This window comes from Lynx canadensis, chromosome A2, assembly GCF_007474595.2.
Source record: "Lynx canadensis isolate LIC74 chromosome A2, mLynCan4.pri.v2, whole genome shotgun sequence".
Classification (NCBI taxonomy): Eukaryota; Metazoa; Chordata; class Mammalia; order Carnivora; family Felidae; genus Lynx; species Lynx canadensis.
This window is the reverse complement of record NC_044304.2, coordinates 76,601,849-76,625,666: the sequence shown is the minus strand read 5'-3', so window position 1 is coordinate 76,625,666 and position 23,818 is coordinate 76,601,849. Positions and strand designations below refer to the sequence as shown.

Here is a 23,818-nt window from a genome sequence, read left to right as displayed (position 1 = left end):
TCTTCCACTCATATAGTGGATATAAGACTACCCTGACAGAGATTATAAAATTAGCCAAAAGAACAGAGTCCATACAAGAAAGCTTCAATTGTCTATTTCCACTCTAACGTATGCTCCATGAGGGCAAGGGCTTTGTTTTGTTTACTACCGCATCCTTAGAGTCTGAACAATGCGTGATACGTGGTTGGATTCTGGTAGAAGGAATGACTTTATATTTCAGTTGGAAGTATTATTCTGCAAAAAGCAAAGACTCTTTCTTGACTACTCTCAAAGAAAACCTGCTACTTTTGCCTTAATTCTGGGAACCCCATTTCCTTCCAGTTTGCCAAGGAGTTTTCAGAATTAAGGATCCTGCTAGGCAGCAAAGTGGAGAAAGCTACTCCGATAAAGAGTGACGGTTTAGAGTCAGCAAATGCCACAGCATATTGAGAAATAAGGGGAATGCTGACTTCAGTGTGTCTCGAGCACACGGTGGGAAAGAATGAGAGAGTTAAGGTTCCAAAGGAAGGTTGGGGGCGGTTAAAAAAGACTGGTAACATCTCTAAAATGTTCAGACTATATCCCATTGAGGTAAAAGATAAGAAAGAGCACTGTCAGCTCTGTTTTAGTTTCCAGCAGCAGTATGGAAGGTGATTGAAAAGGGATTAGTCACACAGCAGTGTACTGGAGCTGGCTCAGACTGGCTCCTTTAAGAGCCAATTATTAAATTTTCAGGAATTGTGTGAGCCAGCAGACATCACAGGTATCTGAAAACTGACCATGGTGAGAGTATTTATACCATGGAAATTGGCATACACTACAAAACCAGGGCTTCCCCTCTTTTACCAGAAAGCTGGTTTACCAGCTCACTCATGTATTACATGAGTAACACATGCTCTATTAGAGTTACAGAGGCCAGTAAGATGCTGTGTTAACAGCCCAAGAGACATGATGAAGGCCTAAGACAATGGCAATAAAAACGTCAATAAAGTGACTAATTTGACAAATATTCAGACACTATAATGTGTGAGACTTAGTGACAAGCTGAAGACGGGTGATTAGGTAGAGCAAGAAGTAAAAGGATGATTCCCAAGATTCTCGGCCAAGTAACTGACATACGGAATTCAGCTGTGCATTAAGCTGGACCACTAGCCATCTTTGTGTAAAGATAAAAATGAACATATTACTGCCTTCAAGGAACTCACAATCTATATGGGAAACAAGCACAAATCTAACTAACCACATACAATTAATGTGAAGATTAAAGGGATAAAAAAAAGTACTTTCACTTTTTCACATATAGCACCTGTTCATATTTAACTTTTTGTATATAAAACTAGTCATGCCTGTTCACCATCAAGATAGAAATGTCCAGTAGACAATAATTCTATAGCTGAGAAATAAGAATCATGTGTATTTGTATGCATCCATATTAATTCTGAAACCATGAAAAAAAAAAAAAACCCAGATGGTTTAGAATAAATTTTAGAATGCACAAAAAAAGGGAAATGGAGAAGACTGAGTTAGAAGCCAGGAAAACACCAAAAATTTGGAAGTAGATGGAGAAAATGAAAGCAATCAAAGGGACTAAGGAGCAAAGAGAAAGAAAAACAAGGAAGAATGGCAAAGGATGGTTTAGAGAGAGTGGAAAGTGGTGTCAAAGACCTTAAAAAGATAAAATACAGCAAAAGCTGAGTAGTGGCTACTGGACTTGTCCTTCAGGAGAAAAGTCATATAATGCTTCTCTTTTATAGCTATCTCATTCCTACAGGAAGCACATCAGAAACACCCCAGAAATTATTCAAACTATGCATCTGCTCACCAATCCTATCAATCTTATCCTCTACCACTGGCAGATTCTTTACATAATGAAGCACTGTTATGGACAGAAAATGTTTAATTTTTTAGTAATGTTGAAGAGAATGGGTGGAGTGAACCACTGAATTAGGAGCACATTGAAGAAGACAAGCAACTAAATGAACCTGGAAAAAAGAACCCTTAAAGAATTAGGAATTTTTTTTTAAAGCATAGAACTCACAAGTCACATGACAAGTATTTAAAGAAAAGAGTCAAACCCTTTTTAAAAGTTTAAGTAAGATAGGACCAAAGTGTCCATTTAATTTATTCACAAGGAGGTAATCAGAGACCTTGGCAAAGAGACTTCAATAGCATAGAATGAGGGTGACTGGGTCTTTGAAGAGACAGGAAAAAAAATCCAGGGCACAGGAGGAAGGACTGTCCTCAGAAGCAGAAATTCCACTTGTACTGTAATTGGAAATACAAGGGGAAAAGAAAGGACAGTTACAAGGTTAGGTTTAATGGCAAGAAATGGAGGAAGCTCACAACTGATGGATGATCTTTCGTTCAGGGAAGTTTAAAGACATTTGTTGAACTTGAAAGAAGAGGTTTGAAGGGTAAGATTTAAAATAATCACTGTGGAAGATAGAAAAAAGAACTAAATAGGACAATACAGAAGGCAAAATTAAGGACTATTTGCCCTTTAAAAACTGATTACAATTCCAGAATGCATCCTACTGAAATATATACCTATGCCTGATATGTGTTGTTTCTTCCACTTCTTCACCTGGGGAAGTTCTATTTATACTTCACAACCAATTCCATCTAGAAAGCCTTTCCTGACACTCCCCTAACCACTCCCAGTTATCCTCCTCTTCTGCACTGTTTGACTTTATACACAATTCTGCTACCCTAAAAACACTACATTATAATGCTTAACTTTATAGCTTTACAAGACTATTTCCCCTACTAAAATGGTAAGCTGCTTGAGGGGGGGAATTGCACATATGTTAGAAGTTCAAAACATGGTTGAACGGAATTTAAGATACAATGATGTATTGGACAGAGATCCTAACCTAGAGAATCTAACACATCCTAATTCAGAAAACCACCTCCTTAGTAAGTTTTGACAAAAGTATATAAATTTTCAGAAGACAAGTAATTAAGGACAATAATAAAATATACAACACGCAGAGAAAATAATTTAGGCTGTTCATTCGTTTATAACCTACTTTAGCTTATTGTGATGTTCAATTAAAAAAACTTATTTTGCACCTACTGTATGAAAGGTACTGTTTCTAACACCGTGGAATATAAAAAGTGGTTCTACAATGCTGTAGAAGAGGGTAAGTATACAAATTATTTTAATACAGGGTAGAACGTGAAGGCCATTAGGGAAGAAAATTAAGAACAGATGAGAAGGGTCTTAGACATTTGAATTTTATTCTAAAGAGTAAGAAACTTGCGGCGTGTTAACTGAATTAAAACAATTTAATGTGCCTCTCAAACGCACTATATTTCCCGGGGTTTTCTTCTGTCCAAAACTATCAATGAATTTCTATATTCAATACATATGGTTAATCCCAGCCTTAACTAATGATCTGAACTCTCCCCCGTGTATGGTTATGGACAAATGCCTTGTAAAAAACAAACAAGCCTGCAAGTGAGCCACCTGTGTCATCCAAGAATTTGTTAAAGGATGCTTCCGACACTACTTAAAAAGGAGGCCCTCTTACATTAAAGCTGTCCTGTATCTGTTCTAGGTCTTTCACTTTTCCTGGGATCCAACGCTTCCTCCTTTCATCCAGAATTGCGGCAGCAGCCAGTAGCTATCAACCTGGGTCACCGGAGTACGGCAGGGTCCCAGGACTTCAGGGAAACCTCGGGCTCATGAAGGGTAGAGTTGAAATGAGAAGCAACCAGAAACCAGGAGTCCCCTGGACACCCGGAAAGGAAGGGGACAGCAAGTCTGTGGAAACACAGGTTTGCGAGGCTATACCACCCAGACGCCAGGGGGCCGGGCGGGGGGGAGTGGTCACGTCGAGACCGGAAAACTTTCTGCAAAGCGACGGGTTGAGTCCACCACCCGGGCCCAGGTGCGGAGCAGGACAGTCCCCTAGCCCCAACACCCAGCGAGACCCAGACTCCTTACCGTCCTGCAAAAGCTCCCGGACTGTCGCTGCCGCCGCCCCAGAGCTCAGAACCCCTTGGCCAGCCACAGCGACGCCGCCGTCACCACCTTCCATGTTGGCAGGTGCCGGGGTGATGGCGTCAGCTGCCGGCCCGCCCCGCCCAGGTGATGACGCACAACGTCTGCGCCGCCCGCTCCGCCCGGCCCGCGGCTCTTGGCTGGCTTGGAGAATCAGCTAAGCGGCCGCAGCTGGACGAACACCGGCTGCGAGCAGCGTGGGTCACGGAGCTGGCGGGCACCCAAGGCCCGGCGCGCGAGGGAAGCCGAGGCCACGGGGTTGGCGCCGCGCGCCTTCTCTCGTCGCACTCCTGGGGCTGGCATCGTTCCCCCGATTGAAGAAAAGGTGGGCTCCGGAACCTTGCTGTAGCGTATGCAAGTATTTAACCTAACAACCGGGGCCTCTCGGTGGAGGCTGGACAGAAGAGCGGAGGTTTCTGGGAGTTTCTCTTGCACTCCACAAGCACAGCTGGGGGAGTTAGTAACTCCCAGCCTTATGTGTCACACGGCTTGGCGCGCTGTCCTGGGGTAAAGGCTGGAGGGAAAGCTTAGGAAGGAAGCTTGCCTGAAATGAGTAGTGAGGAGTTAGGAAGAGCCAAAGGTCGGTGAAGAAGGAAGACTGAGCCAAGAAAAGACAGACTCCGTTTCTGCCCTCCCGTGAACTTAAGCTTTTTCTTCCTCTTCCTCTCCGTTTCAGCCACATGCTATGAGTGATACCAAACTTTTTCCTGTTGCAGACTGATGGGTTTTCCAAATCTTAACTATCAGTATTGAAGTTGTCAGATTAAGTTAATTACCGTTATCTTCTCTGCTAATATATCTGCATTATTCATTTAGATTTCTCCCAAGATGAATACTGATAATAGGCTAACCACACTTGTGCAAGAAGGTTATGCATTTCTACATAAAAAGACTAATATAACTTTCTCTGTACACAGGGAACCAGTTTTTCCTTATTCCAGAGCTACATGATTCTCTCGATTCTAACAGTATTTCAAAAAGGTGCTATAACAATACTTTGTGCATTTAATACTCATAACCACTCAGGTGAGCAAGTCTCTTAATATACTGCCTTATGTTTTCTCTTTGTCTCAGGTTTTTCTCTGATGTTTTTCGTCTCAGTCACGGTCTGACTAGAATTGTTGGTTCTGAATGGAGGTCACATGAATTGTCAAGGGCGGGGTGCTCAGACTCACATTAAATTTCATTATCCATAATACACAAAATTTTTAAGTATTCTTTAATGTTGATGAATAAGTATTCTCTTTGAATTATGAGTTCTTTTTCTTTCCTTGGCTTTTACGTTGGAAGATTCTAGAAAAGTTACATAATACTCGTTCATTAAGGGAAGAGTTTTGAGTCCCACCTATACACACCTGCATGAGTTTTCAAACAAGACCCAATTCCTATCCTGTCCCAAAGGAGCTCATAAGTAAAGCAGAAACCCCTGTGAACAATTGTACCGGGTGCTTTGTAGTTTATGGATTTGTTTATTGAGCTAACTACACATTGAAATCACCTGGAGAGCTTTAAAAACCCACTTGTACCTGCATCCTAAGCCCAGAGATTCACATCTAATTGATCTGGGGTATGGTATGAGCATCCTGATTCTTAAAAGCTCCACAGATAGGAGCATCTGGGTGGCTCACTTGGTTAAGCTTCTAACTTCAGGTCTGGTCATGACCTTACAGTTCATGAGTTCAAGCCCTACTCCGGCTTTGTGCTGACAGCTCAGTGCCTGGAGCCTGCTTCGGATTCTGTGTCTCTCCCTCTGCCCCTCCCCTGCTTGTGCCCTCTCTCTCCCTCTCTCTCTCTCTTTCTCAAAAATAAATAAACATTAAAGAAATTTTTTAAAAACCTCCCCAGATTACTCTAATGTACAACCAAGGTTGAAAACTACTGGTTTATTCATTCAGCAAGTAGTGAAGGAGGTCTTTGTGCCATGTGCTGGAACTACCAAGTATGAGTGAGAATGAAATTGTTCTTGCTAAAGTCACTAATGACTTTAGCTCCTATTAGATGGTTTTTAGGCTTTACTTTTCTGTGATGTTTAAGATGCTTATCCCCACCCTCCTTAATACTCTCCCCTCTCTTCAGTTTTTGAATATCACTCTTCAGGTTTATTCTTGCCAGCTCCAGAATTCATCTCTCTGTCTCCTTTTGCATTATTCTTTTTCTCTTTTACTTAAATGTTGGTGCTTCTAAGGATTTCTTGCAAGATACGACACCCTCAAGTATTTTGTCTATGTTTTTAGTTTTAACTTATCACCTAAAGGTTTACGACCCTCAGTCTATATCCCTAGCTTTTTCCTGAGCTATATCTGTATAAAGTTTTGAGGCATCACCATCTGGAAATCCCATGAGCACCTCAAGTTCAGTGTGCCCAAATATGAACTCGTGTTTCCCTGCTAAAACCTATTCCTCCTTCTGGTTTTCTGTCTCATTAATTGGAATTGCCATCCATCTAGCCTCAAAAGCCAAATTGTACACATCATCCTAGAATTCTCTCATACTATGTAACATTCACTGTCCTGAAGTGATTTCCACCTCCTAACTATCTTGCCAGTTTATTTTTATTTCTAAATAGCTCCTGAGTGTGTTCTCTTTTCTTATTCCTAGAGTCCCAGGTCAGACATTCATTATGCATTTGGCCTGGCTTACTACAATAGCCTCCTTTCTCATATTTTGCCAAAAGCCCTACCCCATCCAGTGAAATCTTTCTAAATCAGAAATCATGTCATTTTCCTGTTAAAATGTTTCATTGACAAATAATACAAGGAGAGACGTACAGCCTGTAAAAAAATAATTGCTGTGTATGGAAGTATCTCATGCACATATTAACATGTTGAGCACGTACGAAAAATCACCCGTGGAGGTGGAAAAATGGTTTAGAAACAAGACCCTACAGTATAAAATCTAAAAAAATATTAATATAAGGGAATATAAGGCCCATGATTATCTAAACCTCACTTCCTCTCTAGTCTGATCAAATAACACGACTACTAATGGTTCACTGAAAACATCAAGCATTTTCAAGCCTCTGTGGTTCTATGTGTGTTGCTCTCTATAACAGGACAATCCCCCATCTCCCACATATGTCAGCTCAAGTTTTCCCTCTGCCACTGTTGGTGACTCCCCTGCTTTCTCTAGACAATTATTCCCACAACAGTTAAATTGTGTCTAAGCATATGTATCAGAACTGTTATTTTGTGTAAGTATGTCATACATTTTTAAGGACACGGGAAATGTATTTTCATTTATTTTCCCAGCATGTAGCAGGAGCTTAATACTTGTTAAATGAATCAATACATGTCCATGCCCTCAAAAACTGGAGAAGAAACTGACGTGTTAATACTATGCTCTATAAAAGTAATTACAAGTGCTGGGGCCCCTGGGTGGCTCAGTTGGTTAAGGATCCAACTCTTGATTTTGGCTCAGGTCATGGTCTCACAGTTCATGAAATGAATCCCAGGTCAGACTCTGCACTGACAGCATAGTGCCTGCTTGAGATTCTCTCTCTCCATCTCACTCTGCCCCTCGCTCACGCTCTCTCTCTCTCTCTCTCTCTCTCTTTCAAAATAAATAAAAAGTAATTACAAGTGCCTATGATAACAGGAGAGCCTAGGGTGCAGTGGGTAAGTAAGATCAACTCTATCTGGGATTCAGAGGAGATTATCAGAGTTATCAAGATGGGAGACTATAAGTACACAGACTGGGCAGTGAAGATATGCTCAAGATTTAATTGAAAGTACTACTTGGTTGACACACTTGTGGGAGATGAAGAAGCAAAGGATGATAAGCCCCAGGTTTCTGACTTGAATGAGCAGGGGTGGCATAACCTGGATATGAAATGCAAGAGAGAAGATGTTCATAAAAAGGAACTGCCTTTTTGTTGCTTATGTTTTACCTGTGTGTGTGGGCCTACATTGTTCTAATCGTAATTTTTATTTTTAAAAAAGAGATAAGCTAGTAACTTTGTTAAGTCAGACTGAGCAGTGATCAGTAAGTTTATTTTAACTATACATTCTACCTCAAGAAATTGAGGGGCACCTCGGTGGCTCAGTCAGTTGAGCATCTGACTTTGGTTCAGATCATGATCTCACAGTTTGTGGGTTCAAGCCCTGCATTGGACTCTGTGCTGACAGCTCAGAGCCTGGAGCCTGCTTCAGATTCAGTGTCTCCCTTGCTCTCTGCCCTTCCCCCCCACCTCCTGCTCTCTCTCTCTCTCTCTCTCTCTCTCACAAAAATAAATACACATTCGGGGCGCCTGGGTGGCGCAGTCGGTTAAGCGTACGACTTCAGCCAGGTCACGATCTCGCGGTCTGGGAGTTCGAGCCCCGCGTCAGGCTCTGGGCTGATGGCTCAGAGCCTGGAGCCTGCTTCCATTCTGTGTCTCCCCCTCTCTCTGCCCCTCCCCCGTTCATGCTCTGTCTCTCTCTGTCTCAAAAATAAATAAAACGTTAAAAAAAATTTAAAAGAAAAAAAAAATAACACATTAAAAAAAACTGAAATTATTTAGATTATAACAGTATTTTCTGGATTAGCTATATTTTCTGGTTGAACAGTTAGACCTTCCTAAAGTTTGCCCATATCTGTTGCTAAGTAATTAAGGCCAGAAACTGAAATATGGAAAGCAGCCAACACTATATAATGATAGGATTTTAGATATAACAACTTTAGAAACACTTATGAACTACCTAATTTAATCACTTGTACCTCTTTGGGTATAAAAGTGATTTACTATGGAATTATCTGATTATAATTGAAATTTTGGCTAGATGATACCACATTTAATTTTTTTTTAGTAAAGGTTGGTTTGCCTTCTGATTCAGAATAGGATTTGTGAATAAGAATAAACCTCAAACAGACCAGTAAATCTTTTGAAACACTACTTAAAGTTGTTCAGTTAATGCCATTTAGCTTTCCCGTATAAAACAAGGTATTCCAAAGTCCCAGGCATATACATATGAAATTATTCAAATTAAATTTTTTTCTGGTTTGTAATACCAAACAAAGCAACATGGGAAATTTAAAATGGTACATGAAAAACCATGGTATTTTTCCACATCTTGAGCATTTATTAATTTGAGCAGAAAATGTTACTTTAGTGTGTTAAGTATAGAACTTGAAATTGTTAGTGTTTGACACGAACAAGCATAATTTGTACTGAATATATAAACGTGATGATTTCATAGTGTACTAAAAACTGTCAGTGACTTACAGAGACAGGATTCTGTAGTATCCTATTTGATAGTGTGAAAAGAAGCTAAAAAGATTCCTGAGCCCACAAGCCTGACGAAAAATATGTATTCTTGGCAATTGAAATTGTTAAAATGATGGGAATTCATCTAATGAAAGTAATTTTTCTCTATGCAAACTGTCTTTCAGATTTGAGACAGATCTATATTCATGAAGAGTGACTGCATACGAAACACAATATGTCAAGAAAGAAAAAGAGATCCAATAGAAATGTTTCATTCTGGGCAGCTGGTGAAAGTCTGTGCTCCAATGGTTCGGTATTCAAAGTAAGTATTATTAAATGGTTAAAGAACTAAGATTTGATTTCCTTCTTATGCTCTGACTTTTAAAGTTAAGACCACCCCACCACATTAGGATCATCAAACACCTAGCTTTGAAATCATGATCTAGGCTTGGGTGCTGGTGTTATCGTTTACCTGTTATGTGTGGGGCCCCAAGTAAACAATTAACCCCTTCAAACCTCACTTTTTATATCTATAGATAAAGATAGTGCTTGTAACTCCCACCTATAAACATATAGTGAATATTAGATAAAAGAATATTAAGTAAATATAAACATTCATACAGAGGTTTTTGTTTGAATATAAGACTTTATGTCTGAGACAAATCCCTACAACTACATTGCTGGGGGTCATGGGGTAACTATATGTTTAGTTTTTTAAGAAACTGCCAAATTTTCCAGAGTGTCTATCCTGTTTCACACTTCCATCAACAGCGTATGAGGGATCTAGTTTTTCCTCATCCTCACCAACTTTTAATAATCCTCACCATACTTTTTATTTTAGCCATATGATAGGTGTGTAGTGATATCTCACTATGGTTTTAATATCCATTTCCCTTACAGGTAGTGATGTTGAAAATGTTTTCCTGTGTCAACTTACCATCTGTATATTGCTAAAGAAATGTTTCTTTATGTCTTTGGCCAATAGTCTAATAGGATTGTTTGCTTTTTTACTACTGAGTCAGTCTTTAAAATTTTTTTCAATTGTGGTAAATTCAACTTAAAATTTACCATTTTAAACATTTATAAGTTTACAATTCAGTGATATTAAATGCATACACATTGTCATAAAACTCTTCATTTAAAAAAACTGAAACTCTACATCCAGTAAACAATAGCTCTTTATTTCCCCCACCCGCCCCCCCATCCCCTGGCAACCATCATTCTACTTTATCTCTCTTTGAATTTGACTACTCTAGGTACCTCATATAAGTGGAATCATACAATAGTTCTTTTTCTGAGACTGCCTTATCTCACTTAGCATAATATCCTAAAGGTTCATCCATGTTGGCATATATCAGAATTTCATTCTTTTTTTAAGGATGAATACAATTCCATTGTATGCATATACTACATTTTATATATGCATTGATGCATGCTTGGGTTGCTTCCATCTTTTGGCTATTGCAAATAATATTGCTGTGAACATGGATGTATAAATATGTCTTTCAGGTCTTTTGGGTATATGCCCAGAAGAGAGTGCTGGATCATATGACAATTCTATTTTCAGTTTTTTAAGGAACTGCTGTATTGTTTTTCATTTTTACATTCCCACCAGCAGTATATAAGAATTCTGATTCCTCAACATCCTCACCAATTCTTCTATCATTTATTTATTTTTACTGTAGCCATCCTAATGGATCTGAAGTATCCTACCGTAGTTTTATATTTCCCTAATGATGTTTAGCACTTTTTCACGTGATTATTGGCCATATATATATATATATATATATATATATCTTCTTCAGAGAAATGTCTACTCAAGCCTTTTGTCCATTTTTATATCAGGTTTTTGTTGTTGAGTTTTTGTTTACTACTGAGGTTTGAGAGTTATCTATATATTCTAGATATATTCTAGATACTGTTACTGTGTCAGATATGTGATTTGCAAATATTTTCTTCCAGTATGTAGCTTGTCTTTTCATCCTCTTAACAGAGTCTTTTGCAGAGCAAAAGTTTTTTTTTTAATAATTTAGTCTAATTTATCAGTTTTTCCTTTTGAAAATTGTGCTTTTGATGTCAAATGTAAGAAAACTTTGTGTAGCTCTTGATCCTAAAGATTTTCTCCTAGTTTTTTTCCCCAGAGTCTTGTTTTTTTGTTTTACATTTAAGTCCATAATCGATTTTTACTTAATTTTTTATAAGTGTGAGGCTTAGGTTTAGGGTTGTTTTGTTGAGTTTTTTGGGGTATTTTTTGTTTTGTTTCTTTACCTGTGGATGTCTAATTGCTTCAGCAACATTTGGTGAAAGGCTTTCTTTCCAGTATTAAATTTTTTTTGCATCTTTATCAAAAATCATTTGGGCAGGAGCATCTGGGTGGCTCAGTCATTTGAGCCTCCTTCTCTTGATTTTGGCTCAGGTCATCATCCCAGGGTTGTGAAATCAAGCCCCATGTCCGCTTCCACGCTGAGCATGACATACAGCCTGCTTAGGATTCTCTCTCTCTCTCTCTCCTCTCTTGCTCTCTCAAATTTGAAAAAAAAAAAAGTCATGTGTTTTTTATCTGCATTCCCTATTCTATTCTATGATCTATGTGTCTGTTTCTCCACCAATACTACACAATCTTGATTACTGTAGCCATTTAATTAATAAAAGTTGGGTAGACTGATTCCTCCCATTTATATGTCTTCCTCAATATTGTTTTAGCTATTCTAGTTCCTTTGCCTTTCCAAATAAATTTCAATATGATCTTGTCTTTATCTAAAAAATATCTTGCTGGAATTCCCAGAAGAATTTTTTTAAATTTTTTTTCTTGTTTATTTATTTTTGAGAGAAAGACCGAGCATGAGCAGGGGAGGGGCAGAGAGAGAGAGAGAGAGAGGGAGACACAGAATCCAAAGCAGGCTCCAGGCTCTGAGCTGTCAGCACAGAGCCCAATACGGGACTTGAACTCACAAACTGCGAAATTACGACCTGAGCCAAAGTCAGATGCTTAATCGACTGAGCCACCCAGGTGCCCCTGCCTTGTTCTTGATCAAGAGGATATTTGTTCTATTTTTCACCTTTAAGTATGCTAGCAGTAGGAGGTTTTGTGGATGCTCTTTATCAAGTTGAGAAAGTGCCTTTCTATTCCTGTTTTCCTGAGGGTTTTTATTTAATCATGAATATTATTTTGTCAAATGCTTTTTCTGCATTGATTGATATAATCATGTGATTTTTCTTTTAGCCTTTTTTTTTTTTTAATTTTTTTTTCAACGTTTTTTTATTTATTTTTTTTGGGACAGAGAGAAACAGAGCATGAACGGGGGAGGGGCAGAGAGAGAGGGAGACACAGCATCGGAAACAGGCTCCAGGCTCCGAGCAATCAGCCCAGAGCCTGACGCGGGGCTCGAACTCACAGACCGCGAGATCGTGACCTGGCTGAAGTCGGACGCTTAACCGACTGCGCCACCCAGGCGCCCCTCTTTTAGCCTTTTAATGTGGTAGATTATATAGATTGATTCTGAATATCGAACCTTCTGTTTTAACTTTTTTTTTTCCCCAACATCACTATAGCAGGAAAGGAATAAGAAAGCACTACCTCATTACTGTGGTATGAAAGTAGAAGTCCAGATTCCCTATTTGGTCTCCTTTGACACTCTGGGGACAAAGTGTCATTATTGCTGAGGTTGAGGGGTGGTGTCAGAGTTCCAGCTCACCGTGAAGAGGGGAGCTTGATAACTGCTCTGCTACGTTGAAAGGCATAGCCCCTTCACTTAGCATCCTTTGATACTACTTGAGACTGGGAAGGGAGAAAGTTAAAGTTACCTGCCAGAAAGTATTGAAGTCCAGCTCCCTACCTGGCCTTCTCTGACACACTATGGAAGGAGGGGTGTTGGAGCATCTTACTGCACAGCCTTGGAGAGGTAAAAGTCTAAGCTCTCCGCTCAACCTTTGCTTCTAGAGGTGGGGCCACGGCTTTGTCTCTGGTGTTTGGCTGGAGTAGAGCCATCATTCTCTAAAATTGTTCTGTCTTGCTAGGCTTCCCCATTTCCTAGTCCTTTGGTTAGAGAGAGCCGACTTTTGTGGGGCTCTTTTTGTCTGCACTCGTTGGTATTTCCAGGTTGCCAGCTTCTTCAAGTCCAAATCTGGGATATTTGAGGCCAAAAGGAAACCCAGAGAACTTACCACTGTTTTCCTCAGGTCCCATGGTTATTAGCCTGTCTGCTGTCTTCTCTCCACCTTTCGGAGTTTTCTAATATTTGTTTTATATATAATATACTGAGCAGTGTTAAAAAAATTTCAACTGAGTAAATTTGAAGCTCTCACTGGCTTTATTAAGCAGTTCATGAATCAGACAGCATCCCGCTTAACAAGTAGGAGGTGCTCCGTGGAGTTGTACCAAATGGGAGGTTTTTACGGGAAGGAGGGTGGAACAAGAAGTTATTAGCAAAAGAAGAGAAAGGATTGGTTCAGGCCAATCTTTGGGGAAGGGAACAACAGCATTGTTTGTTTGTTTGTTTGTTTATCATAGAGATTACCTTACTATTGCTGATCAAGCAATTTCAGGTTAACTTTTAAAAGGTCACATTCCTGGGATAGGTTGAAACTGTAAGTTTTGGTTTGCTGTCATGGGGGGCAAATGACTCCAACTTCGGCTTTCTTTTTCACAGCAAGAATGGGGAAAAGTATATCTATTCTATCCTTTAAAGGCAGAACTTTCTTCTAATAAATATTTAATAATTAAATTAAATTTGGGCGTACATATGATTATGGTGTTTTCAAAATGCCTAATTATAGTCTTGTATGCTCACAGGTTGGCTTTTAGAACACTAGTAAGAAGATACAGTTGTGATCTGTGTTATACACCAATGATAGTTGCTGCTGATTTTGTCAAATCTATAAAAGCCAGAGACAGCGAATTTACTACAAACCAAGGTATGTGGGGGCGCCTGGGTGGTTCAGTCGGTTAAGCGTCCGACTTCAGTTTAGGTCACAATCTCGCGGTCTGTGAGTTTGAGCCCCCGCGTCGGGCTCTGGGCTGATGGCTCAGAGCCTGGAGCCTGCTTCTGGTTCTGTGTCTCCCTCTCTCTCTGCCCCTCCCCTGTTCATACTCTGTCTCTCTCTGTCTCAAAAATAAATAAACGTTAAAAAAAAAAAATTAAAAAAAAAAAAAAAAAACAAGGTATGTGAAACCCAGAGTTTGCTGACTTTATAAGACTTAAAAAGTAAAAAATCTTGTCTAATCAGAAACAACACAATTCAGAGATTTTATTTTTAAATCTTTTAGTTTTTTAAGTATGTTTTTATTCAGTGTCTTGTAAACTATGGACAATATATCTAAGTGTGAGGTCAACCTTCCTTAGGGCCCCATTCTCTCAGTTGAGCTATTAGGTTCCTATTTCACTGCCTCCAGTCTTGCCCCATTCCAAACCAACCTCCAAATAGCCCAAAGTGACCTTTGTAGAATGTAAATTTGATCACATCTCTATCCTGCTTCAAATCCTTCTTAGACCTCTCAGTGGCCTAAAGCAGTGGTTCTCAAAGAGTAATGGCCCACACCAGCAGCATCAGCATCATTTGGAAACTTGTTAGAAATAGAAATTTCCGGGGTACCTGGGTGGTTCAGTCTACTGAGCTTTCAGCTCTTGGTGTCAGCTCAGGTCTTGATCTCAGGGTCATGAGTTCAAGCTCCAGCATGGAGCCTACTTAAAGAAAGAGAGAGAGAGAAGAAAAGAAAAAAGAAAAGAAAAGAAAAGGAAGGAAAGAAAGAAGAATAAAGAAAGAAAGAAAAGAAAAGCCCCAGGCCCACTGAATCAGAAATTCTGGGTATGTGGTCCAGCAATCTTTTTTAAAAAGCCCTCCAGGTGATCCTGAGTAAAGATTAACAACCAGTGGCCTAAAGAGTAAAATTCCAGTGCCTGTCAGGGTGTTTGGCTGGCCCTATTGGTAGAGTATGGACTCCTGATCTCAGGGTGGTGAGTCTGAGCCCCAGGTTAGGTGGGTAGAGATTACTTTAAAAAAAAATCCTGACACCTGTGAATAATGTATAACATTCCACATGATCCAGCCTCTGAATACACCTTTGCAGCTTTATGTTCCATTAGTTTCTCTCCACATCCCACCAACTTTATTCTTTAAAAATACTAACTTAAGTCCCTGAATATGCCCCATCCTCTCATACTTCTCTACCTAGAATATCCTTTTCTCAGCCATGCCTGTCCCCCAGATCCAGAGCTGTCTGGCAAACGACACTACATGCTTCTTAATCCAGCTCTCAAATTTTTGGCCAAGCAGCTTGCCTGATCACCCTCCACTCTTGTCCTCTGTTAAATACAGACTTTGTGTTGTACTTAATCCTACTGTATTACAATTTCCTCTTTGTAGGCCTGTATCTCATCCACTAGACTATGGGCTCCATGAAGTCTGAAATTATCTCTCATTGATTTGTATCCTTAGCTTCTAGCCCTGTGTTGAAAATATATTAGACCAATAAACAATTATTAAATTGAAATTCTATAACTCTCTCTGAGTTATAAAAAGAAAAACATCCTATATCCTCAGGGAAAAGCAAATTCTCCTATCTTGTAATAGTCCTGTAAATCAGTGAATTGCCATAGAAATTCCAAATCAGTGGGCGGCGCCTGCGTGGATCAGTCAGTTAGGTCCCTACTCATGCTCTGTCTCTCTCTGTATCTCAAAAATAAATGTTAAAAAAAAAAAATTCCAAATCAGTGGAACAAGGGTGACACTCAGAAATCTGCATTTTGTCAAACACTCAGTGAATCTCATATAGGTAGTCCTCAAAAGAACTTTAGAAAAATTAAAATACATTAATGCAGAGTTTATAACACTAACCCAAAAAAAGATGATAAAAATATGTCCTTTAAAACCTAGGAAAAGATCTAACACATTTGCTATATTAAAACGTAAACTTTTATATGTAAGAAAGGAGCATGCACGTACTCAGACAAACCAAAACCTGGGGAAGATATTTATAATTTTTACAATAGATACTCATAATTTTAGAGCTGATTTCTTTTGTTTTATAAAAGAATAATTGAAAAATGAGGAACAAAAGGGGCTCCTTGGTGGCTCAGTCAGTTCAGTTAAGCATCCAACTTCAGCTCAGGTCATGATCTCATGGTTTCTGAGTTCGAGCCCTGCATCGGACTTGTGCTGACAGCTCAGAGCCTGGAGCCTCCTTTGGATTCTGTGTCTCCCTCTCTCTGTGCCCCTCCCCCACTCATGATGTCTCTCTCTCATAAATAAATAAACCAAAAAAAAATTTTTAAAGAAAATGCGGAACAATGAAAAGAAAAATTACACGTAGAAAAATAGACAAAGACTATGTAGAAAGAATCTACAAAAAAAAATACACACTGTTGTTTATACAATGTAGACTATGTTTGTAAGGAAACAAGAACTTTCATCCATAGCATTGTGCATCTATATTGTTAAACTCTTTTGAAAGAAAACTTTGTAATGTCTATCAAAATGTTAGATGCCTATCCAGCAGTTACATTCATGGGAATTTACCCAATGAATATACTCAGAGTAGCATGTATGTAATAGGTTCTCATCATAGCATTGTTTGCAAAAGCCACAAATGAAAAACAATATAGAAGAACACTGTATGGTTCATCCATACAGAAGAATATGCTACTAAAAAGAAAATAGGTCTAAGTACAGCTCCCAGATACATTAGGGGATTAAAAAAAAGTAGGCATAGAAATGTGTATAGCATGTTCACGTTTGTTTAAATTTTACAGGTATACGTAAAATTGTTCTGGAATACAATTAACTAATCCTCACCTTTGGAAATGGGATGTTTGTCAAGAGTGTTATAGTTTTCATTTTATCAAATTTTATACTGTTTGAATTTGTACTAAATGTAAATTACTTTTAATTTAAAATGTTTAAAATTAGTTTAATGCTATCTTGTTTCAACAAATGCTTTTTAGGCTAAATGTAGTTATGTTATTCCGTACAAACATGAAGAGTTTGGTGGTGTGTGTGTGTGTGCATGCGCGTGCACATTTCTGTGAATTTTGATGTTGAGCTATTTGTTTTATCAGGTGATTGCCCATTGATTGTTCAGTTTGCTGCTAATGATGCAAGACTTTTATCTGATGCTGCTCGTATAGTCTGCCCTTACGCGAATGGAATAGACATTAACTGTGGTTGCCCTCAGAGGTAAAGCTCAAAGAAGTTTGAAGAATTTTCAAAAAAAATTAGAAAAAAACTATGTGAACATGGTAAACTATGTCTCCAATTTTCCAAGAATTAGAAAGTAAAGAAAATAGAGTTAAAGCACTTGAGCTCCAAATAAGAAGAAAAAATAAAGGAAGATAATTTAGGAACATATATATGCAAAGGTATTTTCTGATGCCTTAAACAATATATAGACCTTTGATAAGTTTTGTCTCACCTCACACTAGAATTTTTTCTATGTGTAGGTCTGCCTCGAACATCATCCATAAGTAGTTATATAAGACTTGAACATTTATGGTCCTCCCTAACATGAATTTTTACTGCCACGTCAAACAAGAAACTATGATTCTATGATTTGAGAGATGGCCACTTGTTTTCTCCTAATTAATTTGCTCTATAAGAATACCTTCTTATAATTACCTTTCCTTTCTATACCATAGTTATTTGGTTGAGTCTAACTGGGTATTGATGCGATGCTTAATTTGACAACAATATCCCTGTGTTCTTGGCACTGTATTAGACTATCTGTCAATAATTCAAAATGTGTCCAAAGAATAAAATCAAGGTTTTAAGTACATCATAATCCAAACCAGATTAGACATATTTGTATACTCATTAGGAGAGTTAAATAAGCTGTTTAGTGGTACTGGAATGCTGTCAGCCAAAAATATCTTTCTATTATTAAGATTAATAAAATGTCTTGTTATGTATAATAAACATCAAATTTGGAATTTTAAAAATCTAAAGTAATTGCAATTAATTACAAATACCTAAGTCTGTTTTGGTTGAATGAATTTTAATTTAATTTTCTCACTTGCCAATGAAAACCATTTTTCCTAAGTACTTTTTGATCTGGGAACATGCTTTCCTTATCTCATATTGATCCACTTTAAAATGTTGGATCTATGAATTATAAAAATCTGATTCCATTCCAGGTTGCTAAGGTAGAGAAATAGATGCATTTACAGTGCTTTTAGAATTCTGTCTTCTCTTCCAGCTATTTACAGTTCATTTGATATGTCTGCTTTATAAAGGTGGGCAATGGCAGAAGGTTATGGAGCTTGCTTAATAAACAAGCCAGAGGTTGTTCGAGATATGGTGAAACAAGTAAGAAATCAAGTGGAAAATCCCAGATTTTCAGTATCTATTAAAATAAGGTAAAGACAATATTTCAAACTATTAACAAGATAGTCCATTACTTAGAAAATAAAAATATATTCCTTTTGTCTAAGAGTATAGGGGTATCCATCCTTAATAAATTGGTAGTTTATGTATGAAAGTGTTGAAACAGGACATTTAGTAAATGAATGTGTACCATAATTTTTATTTATAAAGAGAACAACTTCCTTTTTGTATTTTTTAATAGAAAATAAAACTTCCCTTTATTATTAAAAACTTTCCCTTAGAAGAAACTGTCAATTTTTTTCACATACTGCTTAATTAATAATGCTAAGAAACATTCCTGGTACCAAGAATAGAAAAAACAGTAATAATATTTGCACGAAAATTTCACAATGAAAAGAAAATAAGGCAGGAATCAGTCTTTTGGTGAAAAGTTAAGAACATTTCATAATAATGTATTCTATTCTCCCACTTGTGGTTTGGAGCATACACAGCAGATATTAGGGTACCATCTTCCAATTCCTCCATGACAGTCTTGGATGACTTTTTCAGTTATCAAAGCTAAAAGGGGGAAGGAGTAGGTAAGGTAAAATTTATTTGTCATCCTATTGTTGCCAATAGTGAAATAGCTAAATTTGAGGTCTAAAGTGGGAACTGATCTCTGAACAAAGCCTTTCTAATAGTAGCAGGTAGTGATAATATAACAAAGCTAACTAAATAATGTATCAGATGAAATCTTTTATCTAGCGTATTAGTTTTAGCATTAAGATTTGTGTTCTGTCAATAGACTGATTTAATTTTGAAATTATAGGATCCATGATGACCTTACAAGAACTGTAGATCTTTGTCGAAAGGCTGAGGCAACAGGAGTTTCTTGGATTACAGTCCATGGAAGAACTGTTGAAGAAAGACATCAGCCAGTTCACTATGAGGCCATTAAAATAATTAAGGAAAATATGTCTATACCTGTAATTGCTAATGGAGATATCAGAAGCTTAAAAGAAGCAGAAAATGTGTGGCATATTACTGGGACAGATGGTAAGAAACAAGTACCTGAGCTTTTTGTCTTTTAATTACCAAAAAAAAAAAAAAAAAAGTAGGCATAGGAGAGTAATGTTAATGTGAGTTTTCATTATTTGTCTTTAAAATGGAGCCGTAATAGCAGAATCGCACAGCAGAAGCATGCTAGGCCCATAAAATGGAGCCATATTTTCCTGTTGTACTGATTTAAGCTAAATCACTTATTAACTCTTCTACTTAGAAACAGTAGATTGTTTTAACTGGGGTAAATTAAGTCAGTTACTTTTCTGCCACCATCGTATCCAATGAGTGACCAGTTAAGGCTATCTGGAAGATAGCCTTTTAATAAAATAGAACATCTGGAATCGAAATGAGAATTAGTGAACACCAAGTTGTTATAGGAGCCAAAGGCACATACAACGACATAGTTTTATTACCCCCTTAAATTATTGGCATACCAAGGCCTGTGATAACTATTGCTAGATGGGAGAATGCAGATAAACCTAACTTTAAGCATACCCAATTTATGACAATCCGGATTAACCACCCCCCCAAAAAAAACCCTAGAGACTAATCGTTTAATATAAAAGTCTTAAAAAAGATTTTTTTTATTTCTTATAAGCACGTTCAAACGTTCTTGACTTACAAACATATAAAATTGTTTTATAATTTAATTAGACTAATATATGGGTATTGAGAAACCTTGTAATAATACTTTATTTTTCAGTATTCTCAGTTTGTTTCATTAGGTTTGACCTCATAACCATGAGTTCTTCATGTGTGGACAAATGTGATGTGCTTTAATTCATAGGTGTGATGGTTGCAAGAGGACTCTTAGCAAACCCGGCCATGTTTGCTGGATATGAAGAAACCCCACTGAAATGCATCTGGGACTGGGTTGACATTGCTCTTGAACTTGGAACTCCTTATATGTGTTTCCATCAACATTTAATGTACATGATGGAAAAGATAACCTCAAGGCAGGAAAAAAGAGTATTTAACGCTTTGTCAAGCACATCAGCAGTCTTAGATTACCTTACAGACCATTATGGGATTTGATTGGACTTCCTAAATTGAAATAATTTATATATATTAAAATAATATATACTAAGTCAGTCTTAGACCCCATCCTACGAGAGTGTGATTCAATAGATCTATAGGGTGGAACCAAAACTTAATTTTAAAGAAGACCCCAGGTTCAGACATACTAGTCACCCTTTCAACCACTGACAAATAATTGCTCTGAATCCTATCATGAATTAAAAAAAAAACTCAGAATTTTTTTCCTACAGGAATTGTGTTTTTAACATTTTTAAATAAATAAAACTTTTTATTTTAATACTAAAAGTATGACTCCTATAGTGTCTATAAATTAACGTGAAGTATATTTTAGTGGAAATAATAAGTGCAAAGAAGTGACAGAACAAATACCAACTTCTATATAAAATGAAAAGAAGTAATAAATTCAGTATAGAATTACTTTCAAATTGGAGGGGCATCTGGGTGGCTCAGTCGATCAAGCGTCCGGCTTCGGCTCAGGTCATGATCTCACAGCTCTTGAGTTTGAGCCCTGCGTAGGGCTCTGTGTTGACAGCTCAGAGCCTGGAGCCTGCTTGGGATTCTGTGTCTCTCTCTTTCTGTCCTCCCTCACTCATGTTCTCTCTCTTTCTCAATAAATAAATATGAAAAAACAATTCAAATTGGAAAATCAAACTGGAACTTCCTAATTCATGAGTGACACACTGGTATTGTTTTTAAATTGTGTAATTGAGTTCAATTACATGTGATGTTTTCTATAATTTAAAACTAAGGTCCATGAAACTCTTTAAATGACATTAACTTTGTTACATTTCAAGTCTTCTAGATCCTTAGAAGATAGAGAGCTTGGTAAATACACCTGCACTTAACATGATAAAATTAGTTTTAGTCCCCCACATCTTATGTATAAAAAATTTGGTAACCAATCTGGAAATGATTATATATTTGAAATATTTCTTAGAGAATTTAAAAGTTTTTTAAGTTTATTTGAGAGCATGTGTGTGCACACCCATGGGGGAGGACAGAGAGAGGGAGGGAGAAAATTCCAAGCAGGCTCCTTGTTCTCAGCACAGAGCCCCACACGGGACTCAGTCTCACCAACCCTGACATCAAGACCTGAGCTGAAATCAAGAGTCAACTCTTAACCAACTGAGCCAACCAGATGCCCCAAGAATTTAATTTTTAGTTTAAAAACCTAATTTTCATACGGTTTGGGGGGGGTACTTATTTCTTTATGATGTTATTTTTATACCCCCAGCAGATGATAATTTTTTTTGTAATAATTTAAAAATTTTTTAATGTTTATTTATTGGGGGCTGGGGGGGCAGAGAGAGGGAGACACAGAATCCAAAGTAGGTTCCAGGCTCTGAGCTGTCAGCACAGAGCCCATACCCGGCTGGAACCCACTAACTGGGAGATCATGACCTGAGCCGACGTTTTAGGATTAACAAACTGAGCCACCCAGGCACCCCTGTAATAGTTTTAATTTTTAAGTTCCATTGTGTGGTAGTGTTACTAATAGAATTTTGTTATTGGTGAATGTGCTACTGTAAGAATTAAGTATCTCAGGTTAAAATAAAATAGTTCCATAATTCAGATATTGGTCTATACAAAAACATGAAAATTTGGTAACTGTGTCTATCTAAGACTGCTTAGTTCAAGACTTTGAGAATATTAAATGAATCCATTTTAAATTTTTTTTTTTCAACGTTTATTTATTTTTGGGACAGAGAGAGACAGAGCATGAATGGGCGAGGGGCAGAGAGAGAGGGAGACACAGAATCGGAAACAGGCTCCAGGCTCTGAGCCATCAGCCCAGAGCCCGACGCGGGGCTCGAACTCACAGACCGCGAGATCGTGACCTGGCTGAAGTCGGACGCTTAACCGACTGCGCCACCCAGGCGCCCCAAAATGAATCCATTTTAAAATAAGCACTGTGTTGCCATATTTTGGGGGGCACATTCTATGCTTTCCTTTTTTCAGTTAACATCTTAAGATAATTGGCTTTTTTATTTGATGTAAGTAGTATATAAGGAAATAGGGAGCTATAGTCTAAGTTAGTAATTTTTATGTTTACAAATTAAAGTTAGTTATACTAGTGGTGTGAGCACAGGAGCATAGAATAAGGTGCACAGGCTTTCAAAGGAACCAGTGTGGAAGAGCATCGAGTTCTAAACACGATTGATGTAAAAAAACAAAACAAAACCCTTCCCTATAGTTAATTTACTGTTCAGTCTTTTTCTTTTCCGTGTGATCAGGTATATTTGTGATAAGAAAAAGCACCCACTTAAATGTATTTTTAGGGGCGCCTGGGTGGCCCAGTCGTTGGCTTCCAAGGACTCTCAACTCTCCTCCCCTCCCCACCAAGGTGTGGGCAGTGTGGAGCCTGCTTGGGATTCTCTCTTTGCCCCTCCTCCGCTAGTGTGTGCAGCCCTCCCTCAAAATAAACAAACATTTAAAAATTTTAAAAAGTGTATTTTTATATTCTGTAATTATCTATTTACATCATTTAATAGTCCCAAAATAATTCTGTCCGGAAGGATAATACTGTCAATTCCTGATGTCAATAATGAAAACGGTTAATAATTGTTATTCACGGAATTTGGAAACCTGGAAAATAGTAACTGAAGGAATGCACCCACACACTGTTTTCTATTCCTATCAGTCCCAAATATCTCCCTGGAGTCTCTTCCCAGCCTATGGACAAGAGCAGGAAAATATGTTTCGAAGCTGCATTTTCTTCCACGTTCTCAGAAAAAAATACTGCACAACCACCCAATCCTGGCCCTCCCATTTAACTAGAGCTTAATTCCGGACAATAAAACTGTTTCTACCCCAAAAGAGACAGAACAGGAAAGGAATGCCTTTCAAACACGTTCACTGAATTGCATCACTCCATCAAACCCTGCCGCCCCGAAGCCATTCCTTCGTGGACCCCACGAAGCCCTTTCAGAAAACGTCGATTAACCGCAACCCCTCCCAACCAAACCACACTTTATTAGAAATTTAAGGTCGGCTCTCAAGAAGTTGACTCGGGAACCCCAAGCATGCGCCCGAAAAGTGTGAGTCACCCTCCAACTCCACCATCAATTACAAAACAATTATTGCTAATCGTCGTCCTCGCGCCGCCGGCGACGCCGGGGGGTGCGGGCCCCCAGGTTCAGGGCTGGGGGGCTGGGCTCCGGAGCCGGCCGAGCGGGGGCGGGGGCAGACGAGGAGGGGGTGGGGCGCTCTCCCCGGCCCCGCTCCCCTCCCCCCCAACCTCCGCCTCGCCGCGGCGT

The 23,818-nt window shown here is 38.4% G+C and overlaps 2 protein-coding genes across 2 annotated transcripts in view; one reads left to right on the top strand and one right to left on the bottom strand.

Annotated features, from left to right (window-relative positions):
- COG5 (component of oligomeric golgi complex 5) overlaps positions 1-4,040 on the bottom strand; it is a 311,139-nt gene extending 307,099 nt beyond the window's left edge. Inside the window, exon 1 of the mRNA XM_032592382.1 lies at positions 3,929-4,040. Coding sequence (XP_032448273.1) covers positions 3,929-4,022 — 94 coding nt within the window. The 5' untranslated portion in view covers positions 4,023-4,040. The remainder of the gene's footprint in view (positions 1-3,928) is intronic.
- A 106-nt stretch (positions 4,041-4,146) lies between these two features.
- DUS4L (dihydrouridine synthase 4 like) lies at positions 4,147-21,047 on the top strand. The gene is made up of 7 exons (XM_030307772.1): positions 4,147-4,310; positions 9,353-9,489; positions 13,960-14,081; positions 17,222-17,339; positions 18,392-18,514; positions 19,291-19,517; positions 20,311-21,047. Exons 2-7 carry the CDS (start codon positions 9,374-9,376, stop codon positions 20,556-20,558), a joined length of 954 nt encoding a protein of 317 aa, XP_030163632.1. The 5' UTR covers positions 4,147-4,310; positions 9,353-9,373; the 3' UTR covers positions 20,559-21,047.
- Positions 21,048-23,818: the final 2,771 nt, after the last annotated feature.